This window comes from Rhinopithecus roxellana, chromosome 5, assembly GCF_007565055.1.
Source record: "Rhinopithecus roxellana isolate Shanxi Qingling chromosome 5, ASM756505v1, whole genome shotgun sequence".
NCBI lineage: Eukaryota > Metazoa > Chordata > Mammalia > Primates > Cercopithecidae > Rhinopithecus > Rhinopithecus roxellana.
This window is the reverse complement of record NC_044553.1, coordinates 35739817-35750111: the sequence shown is the minus strand read 5'-3', so window position 1 is coordinate 35750111 and position 10295 is coordinate 35739817. Positions and strand designations below refer to the sequence as shown.

Genomic DNA, 10295 nt, shown 5'->3' with positions numbered 1-10295 from the left:
TCTAGAACTCCCATTCTCTGTCGGTTTAGTACTTATTGCCTTACATTGTTAGTTTCCTTTTTTTTTTTTTTCTTTTTTGGTGTACAGAGTTAAAAATATACTAGACATTAACTGTGATCCTGTGTTCTCTTTCAACTGAAAGCAAATCCCAGGCTGAACAAATGGGAGAAGCTGAGAGAAGGGGAAATAACTCTACCTAATAAGGGGCTGGTGGGCCTGCAGGGTAGACTGAAGAATCTTAGGACAGAGGCCAGGGGCAGAGAGGAGAACCATGGCGAGCACAGGTATAGGGGTGGATTTGAAAGATTTGGAGATGGGAAAATTAAGGTCTGAGGGAGACATGGGGTTTCCATAGTAAAGAGAGAAAATTGTGCTGTGCGTGGTGTGGCACAATCTTCCCTTCACATCTCATGAGAGTCCTTCAGTAATGACTTAACGTTACATTTTACTGAAGATCATGTCAGATGTTTTCTCATTAAGTCAGATTCTGTTTCTTTGTATATGACACTGTATGGAGATGGGCTTTCGGGTGAGGACAAGAAGGGCTAACTACACACACACACACACACACACACACACATTTTACACTTCTCGGTATTCCATGTGATGCCAAGCCATACCACAAGTAGAAGGAGTTTGCCTGCTACCTTGGATGTTTGTCCTTGGTGTCTTAGACCTTTGTACCCCTCTTCACCCAATTCCCATAGACTTGTCACAGTCTCCAGTGGTTCTCCCAGTGAGATTCATGTATTCCAGTGACTATGCAAGGAGATCAGTTAGGGTTTGGGAAGAAAATAAAATGAAAAAAATATATGCACAGGCACCTGTACACACACAAAATTATCCTTTAAAATTTATTTTTTGGGGGGTATGTTTTACAATGTGCATGCAAAGTAGAATTGCCATATAATAAATACTGCTTTGCAATTACAGCACTAGAATTGTAAATATTCTTTGAAAGGATCTAATTCATGGATTTCCATACCTTGTTATATTTCAGAGAACTGGACACTTTAAAAATACAGATTCCTAGACTCCACGTCAGACCTACTGAATCAGCATTGGGTGAATGTTAGGGGCAGGAATCTGAAGTTTAACAAGGTCCTTGTTTTATCCTGAAACAGCCACCTGTGGCTCTGCCTTTCACTGAAATCGAACTCCCTCATTTTCCTAAAGAGAAAAAGGAGGACCCTAGAAGTAAAGTGACTTTCTGAGACCACAGCAGATGGGTAGCAAAGCCCAGACAGGACCCATAGTCTTCTGTCTTCTAATTCCATGCTTGTTCCATCCCTATTTATGTGGTTGATTTTCAAACTCTGGGCAGAGTTTTCCAGCATTTCCCAGACTCTTCCTTCTCCTATTCTATCACTCTGGATACTTCCCCAAGTTTTTTTTTTAAACTGTGGAAAGATATCCAGTATGATGTCATTAATAGTGTTGCTAGCAGAATCATGCAGAAATTGAGAAATTTCAAGCTGTAGCACAAATGGCTTCAGTTCCAGATGGAACTCGAAGGGAACAAATTTTAAGATTACTAAATCATACCAATTGTGATTGAAAAATACAAAAAGCATTCAAGCTTTTGAGGATGAGGGAAACACAAATGAAGGACCTTTGTTAATCCCTTTTGCAAGCATAGATGAGTGAGAACATGGTGGTCCTAATAATTAAAATAGCGAATTTAGGGGAAGAAACAAGTTTAGGGAGTTTGCTGACATATTAGTTATCTCTTTCTGTGTAACAAATAACTTCAACATTTAGTGGCTTCAAACACTACACATTTGTTATCTCATTGTTTCTGTGTCACAAATGAGGCATTGCTTAGCTAGATGCCTCGGGCTGCACGTTTCTCATGGCTGAATCAAGGTGTTGGCTGGGGTTGCAGTCTCATCTGAAGACTCCCAAGCTTGCTTGTGTGATTATTATTAATAGCAGAGTTCAGTTCATCAAGGGTGGTTTGGACTGTGGGCCTTAGTCCGTCACTGTGTCAGTTCCTCTCACAGGGCCTCCCTGCAGGGCAGCTCACAACGTGACAGCTGGCTTTCATCAGCGTGGGCAGGCAGGAGGGCAAGAAAGGGCAAGCAAGACAGGCTCCTGAGTCTTTGTGTAACTTCATATTGGAGGTGACATCCCATGGCCTCTGCCATACTCTATCTGCTAGAAGAGAATCACTAGGTCCAGGCCATGCTCAAGGGGAGGGGATTACCCCTGGGCATGAGTACCCAGACGGGGGATCTTTGGAGGCCTTCATCGTGGCTGCTACCACAGTTGAGTCTGAACGCCTGTGGGAGGACTAGGTGGAGGCATCCAGCAGGAACTTGGACATCTGAATTTGAAGCTCTAGGGAAATGTCTGGGCTGGAGATTCAGATTTGGGAGTTATTAGTATGTCATGAGCAAGGGGTGAAATCATGGGAATAGATCAAGTCAGCCAGGAAAAACATTTTTTTAGGTATCCAGTAATTACTAGTATGCACTAATTACTAACTTTTTAGAGAAAATTCAGATCTAGAGTGAAAACAAAAACAGATATAGGAAAACAGAAAAGTCACTAACCAAAGCTACTTGTTACTCATAACTTAATCAAGACTTTCAGATTTGCCATGAATATTTGGGTTAGGCCAGGTGGCATTTTCTGGTATCATTAGAATACTAAGATCCTGAAGAAAAAGTGCATCCTTTAAAAAAATTATTTAAATAGGTGACCAAATGAAACGTGGAAAATCTCTGGATGGAGAAAAATAAGGTCTAGTTTGCCTTTCATCAGGTTTAAACCAGAGATCAGATGGATCTTATGTTTTCTACAAGTTTTGGGTTATGGATATTATTAACATTCATATAATATGATTAATCGTCATTTAAAGACTGACTCCTACAGGCTCACAATACCCCTCCTCTTTGTAAACACATGGCCCAGGGTGTGTCACAGAAACCTTGGAGAGTTAGAAGTATGTCACCATGAAGGATGGTGAAACACCCTGCATGTCCCCTTTGGCCCATAATCTTCCCTCCCTCTGTGCCTTGGACTCATGCTCATCACTTCCGCCTGGAATGTTCTCCCCATGTAGCCAAATCCTACCCTCCCTTCAAGGCGATCCTCAAATCCCATTTCTTCCATTAAGTCTTCTGATTGGACCACCCCACCCCACCCCACCCCACCTCTCTCCTCTGTGGATCCCTGTCTTGGTGCCAGCCACTTTGGAGAGTCGTGCCCAAGCCAGGTTCTGTGCTGGCCTTTTTCTTTAACTCCAGAAGTTGGTAAACTACGGCTGCACAGAGCAAATCTGCCCCTAACCCCTGTTTCTCTATGACCTGCAGGCTATGAATAGTTATTACACTTTTAAATTGATGAAAATGATGAAATGAAGAAGATTTCATTACACATGAAAATTATATGAAATTCAAGTTTCAGTGTCCACAGACAAATTTTTATTTTTGTCAGTAAAATGCGTGTGGAAATTTGTTTTCTTTTGCCTTACGGTTCATGAAGTTTAAAGTATTTGTTAGCTGTCTGTCACTTTATAGAAATTTGCTGACCTCTGCTATAAGCACTCGTTTTCTCCCTCCTGAGAGAGAGCAGACTGCAGGATGGGCACATTTTGGTGGCTTCTGTAGCGTCTCCCATAGTCTGCAACACAAGATTGGTGTTTGGTAACACTTGTTGAATGGAGCTAAGAGAGAATGTTTTTAATTTGTGATGGATAAAATGTTATGTCCTTTCCTGCTGTCCAGGCCTCTGCTTTATTCGCCTCTGCTGTTGGGCTGGTATCTGTTATGTCTGGTAGAAAAAATGACAGGGAATACCAGGGTGGGTCACAGAACTCATGGAAAACACAAGTGAAATGAAGTCTGGGAACCAGAGCTTTTGTTTTGGGTGGAGAGCAACTGTTTGCTTTGGGGGATTGAGGTAATGAAAGTTATTTCAATAACATAATTCAACAGTTGTACATGCTTTCTGCCAGAAAGATGGCTAGGCAGACCTCACCCAGGGACCCCATCCACAAAATGCAAAGGTTAAACACTCAAATGCTGAACAAATTCTCCTCCCTGTTGAGCAGAAGATAAAACTATACATCCACCAGAGTTACAACTATGTAAAATGCACCATATGGACAAAGACGAGAGGCAAAATGAGAAAACTAAAAGAGGGTGGTTGGGATTATGAAAAACTACTTAAAAAAATCTTTTAGTTAAGTAGTTAAAATATTTCTAATAAATAAATGTTCTGAAGAATCATGAAAATGAAAACAATTCTCATTTTTTTTAGCATGTATAAATTTTTACCTTTTTTTTAAAACTCTCACCTTTTGCCCTCACAACACTAGAATTTTATATTGAAGTGGGAATTGCTCAGGATTCTTAGTATAACACACAAGCACAAACGTATGCAAATTTTTCCTAAAACAAAGGTTTATTTATGTCATTTTAAACTGTTCTTTCTTAAGCCTGCATTATATTTTTGTAACTACAAAATTCCAAAATGGGAAGAACACTACTAACTTAGCACAGTACCTGCACTAAGCAAAGGCTTAGTTCATGGTAGTTGTTGCTGTAAGGACCTCCTGCTATGCTCTAGCCCTTGTGATTCTTAGGGGGCAGAAATGGCATCCCTACACCAGTGAAGCCTCAGCTTCCAGCACAGTGTTTGGTTTTTAATCAAAATTGGCTACACAAATAAACGAACTAAACAATCAAAAAAAGGAAATGGCACATACATAGAGGTACTATCTATGCTAGCAATCAGGCAACTGAATTCCACCTTCAGCTCTTTAAAACTAAGACCCATTCATTCATATCCTCTCCCGAGTGGGAGTGATGGGACAACTGAGGCACAATGAGGCAATATCACACACCAGGGCTCTGTCAGTTGCTGGAAAAGTTGAAACCTTTCTTTAACCCAGAGAATGATGAGGAAGAATGGCATGAGGTTTTAAGGTTGCCCTCACATCACCAACTAGAAAAGTTCATTCAACAAATATTTATGGAGCATCCATTTTGTACAAGAAATTGTCCTATATTATGAGGGAACTAGAAGCTGAAGCACAGAGGCAGAGACTTGTCTATGGCAGCTCTCTTGATCTCTTCATTTCCTGGAGTGATCTTGGTGATCCTGGAATCTTGCATGGATCTTGTAGCATGGAATAAATGAGGCTCTCAAGTAAGATGCAATGTAGGCATTGAGGCATTGCTCTCAAGTAAGGCAGCAGTGAAACTCAAGGGATGAAGTCTTAGCTTCCAAGAAGACACAAGAGAAGTGTTGTGGATACTGGAAGTGACTCCCATTTGCATCAACCCTAGATCTTGACTGAGATTTTGTGGCCACAGATGAGGTAGCAGTGATGACATGAAAAGTTTTCTTGATTTGTCAAAGGCTTGGTTTTAATTACAGCTCTGCCTCTCCTCTTGATTTTATGAATTTGAGCAACTTTCTTAACTCTTCTGAATGTGAGTTTATTCATCTCTAAAATTGAGAAAAATTATTTTCCATTATAAGGTTTTAATTATTTATCTATTCCTACATAATAGACCACCCTAATAAATATATAAGTAGCTTAAAGCAATGATCTATTTATTCTGTGGGTTAACTGGGCAGTTGTGCTGGTCTGCTGGGCTCACATATGTGACTACATTTAGTTGGTGGCTCAGGAAGAGTCTTGATGTAGCTGAGAGAGTTGGGGCTGTCTCTCTTCACATTGTCTTTCATCCTGGACTTCTTGAAGGCCTATCCATCTCAGGGCAACATCTAATAGGGTAAAAGAGGAAGCTGCAAGATTTTTTAAGGCCTAGCTTTGGAAGTCATACAATGTTACTTCTACGATATTCTACTGGTAAAAGAAAAATACAAAGCCAACTCAGATTCAAAGAATTGAGAAATAGACTCTACTTCTTGATGGAAGAAGATAAGAAATATTGTGGCTATGTTTTTCAATCTACCAAAAGTTGTGGTAAAGATTAAACGTGATTATGTATGTGAACGTATGATTTTTCTCTCTATATATATATGTAAGTAGGTGTGGTTTCTGGTAGGTGTGATACATGCATTATATTTTTATAACTACAAAATTCTACAATACTCACTAAAAGTCAGAAGCCAATTTTTGAAGATATAGTTGGTTGTATCATGAGTGATCTATTTGCCACTATCAATGGCAGGAACTGGGGCTACATGAAAGTCTAGTTAGCTTTTTGTGAAGCCATGATTTAGTTTGCAAAGGAAGACCAAGAAGCTGATTTTAGAGTATGCTTCTTCCAAGTAAAGCTTGAAAATGCTTTATTTCAGTAAGCTCTAAACATCTTGAAAGTTCTTGAGATGGTGTAATGAACATCTGGATTTTTTTTTTTTTTGCCCCTGACAAGCATTAATGCCCTTCAATTTTTGGTGCATGACCAAAATAGTGTTTTGCCCATCTTTTATAGATGAACCCCTTTCCCGTGGCATGCAATCTTGTTCTGCTATCCATCGAGATACTCCATCATCCTTTGGCCAGGATTGTGCCCAAGTTCCCTAAATAGCTATGCCAAAAGGACCCTGTCCTTTGAATTTGAACTCTAAGAGGGGTGGAAAAAGATCAAAATGGTTGGAATTGATTTACTCACATGACATTAGCCTGAAGAGGTTCTCTGCTTACCATTATCCCAGAACTGTACTACTCCCCATTTTATCACAAAGTCAAGTTCAGTGAGCCAGCTCATAACCTGATAATACTTAAAAGGTCTTTTTTTTTTTTTTTTTTGCTTAAATTTTCCATAACTAGTTTTCTTGCTTGTAGACAAAGAACCTTTGCTGGCACAGATATTTATACAAGAGGTATAAAATGATGAGAGTGGCTTGAAGCTAAAAATGCCACAAGATTTCAATTGATCAAACAATAAAGTATTTGTGTTTTGTCATAGTTTTCAGGACACTAGTAAGTTTCCTTGAATAAGGAATGTCACCTTGTCTTTAATATCATACAGCTAGGGGGAGTAAGTACAATGGCTATAGAAAAAATATATACATTTAGGTTGGCGCAAAAGTAATTGTGGTTTCGCCAGTACTTTTAAATGGCAAAAACTGCAATTACTTTTGTGCCAACCTAATAGTTCACGATAGCAACAGAAGAAATATCCCTAATGGTCAGTCCTGACATGGCGCTTGGCATATAGTAGGCATACTATAATCATGTATTAAAATTAATTAACTATTCAGTGAATGACTCAGTAAGTGCAATGATGTTAGAACAAGAGAGATGGGCATGAGCTAAAACACCTATGAACAAGAAGGAATTTGAGCAGGGTTTCTTAGGGTGAATAGAATTCCTTGAAATAAGGAGATGGAAGCAAGGAATTGTAGCCCGTGGACTTAATTTGCAAACAGCGCAAAACAACCTATTATGTAAAAAAAAAAAAAAAAAAAAAAAAGTCTGTGATAGGTTTAGGGAGAGTTGGGTCCTCAGTCATCTGGCATCAAGACAATCTTATTGCAAAGACATAGATTTTTATTATTCATTACTGAATTTTGACATAAGTGGCATGCTACTCTAATATAAGTTGATTGCCTAGATAGTGGGAATATTTCTTGTATATTTAAAAATACATTTACTTTTAAGTAATCAAGTTCCCCCTGCCTCCCCTTCCCCTGCAGATCTTCCACCATTGTGGTTAGAACATGAGACTTATTGCTCAAAGAGGAGAGTATATGGCTTGGAACTGCTATCCAATATGAAGAATCTTTCCTTTATTGGAAAAAGAGGCCAGTGAATAAAGAGGAGGTTACGGGGAAAGCAAAGGCCAGATAAAAAGCGTTTAATCCAAATCCCTCCCTTTGAGGTGAAACCCTGGAAAGTAGTTTGAGTTAGAAGTAATAGAAATGTCCAGAAATGTTGGAAGAGGAGACTTGCAAGGCACTGGATTTGGCCTTTACTTCCTGGGCAGAAGCCTTAGAAAAGGCTTGTTGTTTGGATGCTGCTGTCCAACATGTCACTGAGTGTAAGATTCTGAGAGAGAGAGGGCACAGCATGTCTTGTATGCTGCTGGAGTACAAGGAAAGCACGCAGTTTCCAGATTCCCCTGTAGGTGCAGAGCAGCCCAGAAAACTGGTGGGCAGGGTAAGGCCTTTCTGGATGTCCAACAGTCCTGCTTTCTCCTGATCCATGGTCCCTCTGCTCAGATTCTTTTCCCAGTGTGAATTCCCTCCTTACATCTCCCTATCCAGGGAGCTTTAAAAAATATACATGTGAAGGATCCACTACAGACTACTCAAATCAGAAACTGGGTGTTGGGGCCCGGTGTCAGATTTTTTTTTTTTTTTTTTTTTTTGAGGCAGAGTTTTGCTCTGTTGTGCCCAGGCTCTTGTGCCCAGGCTGTAGTGCAGTGGCACAATCTCCATTCACTGCAACCTCTACCTCTCGGGTTCAAGCGATTCTAGTGCCTCAGCCTCCTGAGTAGCAAGATTTACAGGCATGCACCACCACATCTGGCTAATTTTTATATTTTTAGTAGAGATGGGGTTTCACGATGTTGGTCGGGCTGCTCTTGAACTACTGGCCTAAAGTGATCCACATGCCTTGGCCTCCCAAAGTGCTGGGATTACAGGCCCAGGCATGAGCCACCACGCCTGTCCTGGTGTCAGAATTTTTTTTTTAAGCCTCTCATTATTTTACTGCATAGCCAGGGTTGAGAACTGCTATCCTAAGTAGAGTCTAGTTATGTTTTAGACTTAAGTATCACTTCCTCAGGGATCCCTTTCCTGATCAGCCCTAGCCTAGGTCAAGTCCCCTTGTTATATATCCTCCAAGCAAGCACCCAGTACTTATCCTGTCTGGCGCTCAACAATTGGACCATTAATTGTTTCAAGTCTGCCTTTCCTTGTCGACTGCCTGCTGTGTGAGGGGAGACACATTTCTGCCTTGTTCACTAAATTGTTGAAGTAGCCGGGTTCAAATTGTTGAACCTGCCTTGTTAAAAATTGTTGAAGTGTAGTTCAACAATGCACTAAGTGGTATGCAGTTCGTGCTCAGTAAAAACATCTTGAATGAATGATCTCCTTTACTCAGTCAGGAGTGTGTGACCAAGGCTGTCATTCATGAATCTGCTAAGAGACCTTTTGCAGGTGAGACTTAAAGTAGATCACATACACACTTAGAGGATTACGGCTTTAGCTCAGCTCATAGTTCCCACAGTTTTACTGTTTCATCTTCATGTATCATAGCAGTTCAGCATGTCCATCATCACCATTATAACCCTGTGTGGTGGACACTACAAGTCCCATCTTATAATTGGAAAGAAGTTGAATAACTTGCCCAGGTCTCTCTACCCTACTCTCTGGGCCCCTTTACAAATGATTACAAATAAGGAAAATCCCTTTCAACAGGATGCATTCCCAGGGTACCTCTTTGTGCTGAGCTTTTATTTTTGGCTCGACAGCGGGCTGGTGGCCGCTTGCAGGGGATTTTCTGGGGGTCTCCAGTTACAGCAGCCAGGACCCAGTGTGCGACTTCCAGCCTTCCTAAACTGTTAGAGGGTGCAGGCATAATCGGGCATTATCCATATAAGGATGCCACAAATACTATACCTTTCAAAGCCACTGAATTCACTGTGCCGTGCATATCCTGGGGAGAGGCAGCTGTGTGTGTGGGAGGGCGAGGGGACGGAGAGGGTGTAAGTAGAGTCCTCCAGATGAACCCCAATCTTAATCTGGGCTGGGCAAGAGGACCATCCCTTCACCGCTCCCATCCTAAATCCTAGGTTCCAACATTTACAGGCCCCTGGGTTGGACATCGACTTAGAGCATCCTGGATTCAGGCCTGGATGGCTTGAATTGAGCCTCAGAAGAGCCGCGTCTGGAGTGGGGTCTCGACAACCCCGGGCAAGTGGGGGCGGCAGAGCCCTCTCCTCGGTCGGCACAGCAGTCCCTGCCGCGGTCCCGGCCTGCGACGCGCCCAGTCTTAGCCTCATGGCCTCCGGCGTCTGCTGAGTGTCCGGCGGGAGAGGCGCAGGGAGCGCGCTACCGGGAGGCGCGAGCAGCGGAGACTGGTCTCCTCTCGGGCCAGGGCCTCCGGGACAGCCGTCTCCAGCGCGCATTCTTGGCGCAGGTGGAACAACTTTCTGCTGCGGCAGGGCTTCCCCGATCACGGGAGAGGCTAATCTCGGATCTAGACCTCCCAGCCGCAGAGCGGGCTAAAACCGCTACTCCACCTCTTCCCATTTCTCTCCTCCCCACCTCAAGACAAAAAGTCCCAGGCCGGGCAGGACCTGATCACCTCTGCCTCCTCCCACTGCGCTAATCCTGCGAGCGAGAGGCCCCGCGCCGAGGCG

At 42.1% G+C, this 10295-nt stretch overlaps 1 protein-coding gene across 1 annotated transcript; it reads right to left on the bottom strand.

Annotated features, from left to right (window-relative positions):
• Nucleotides 1–4396: 4396 nt before the first annotated feature.
• LOC104657943 lies at nucleotides 4397–10240 on the bottom strand. The gene is made up of 2 exons (XM_010357808.2): nucleotides 9370–10240; nucleotides 4397–5460 (listed from the first exon to the last, which is right to left on the bottom strand). Exon 1 carries the CDS (start codon nucleotides 10059–10061, stop codon nucleotides 9495–9497), a length of 567 nt encoding a protein of 188 aa, XP_010356110.1. The 5' UTR covers nucleotides 10062–10240; the 3' UTR covers nucleotides 4397–5460; nucleotides 9370–9494.
• Nucleotides 10241–10295: the final 55 nt, after the last annotated feature.

Coding starts and splice junctions, on each gene's coding strand:
- LOC104657943 (XM_010357808.2), bottom strand. CDS start 10,061: ATGCGCGCTGGAGACGGCTGTCCCGGAGGCCCTGGCCCGAGAGGAGAC.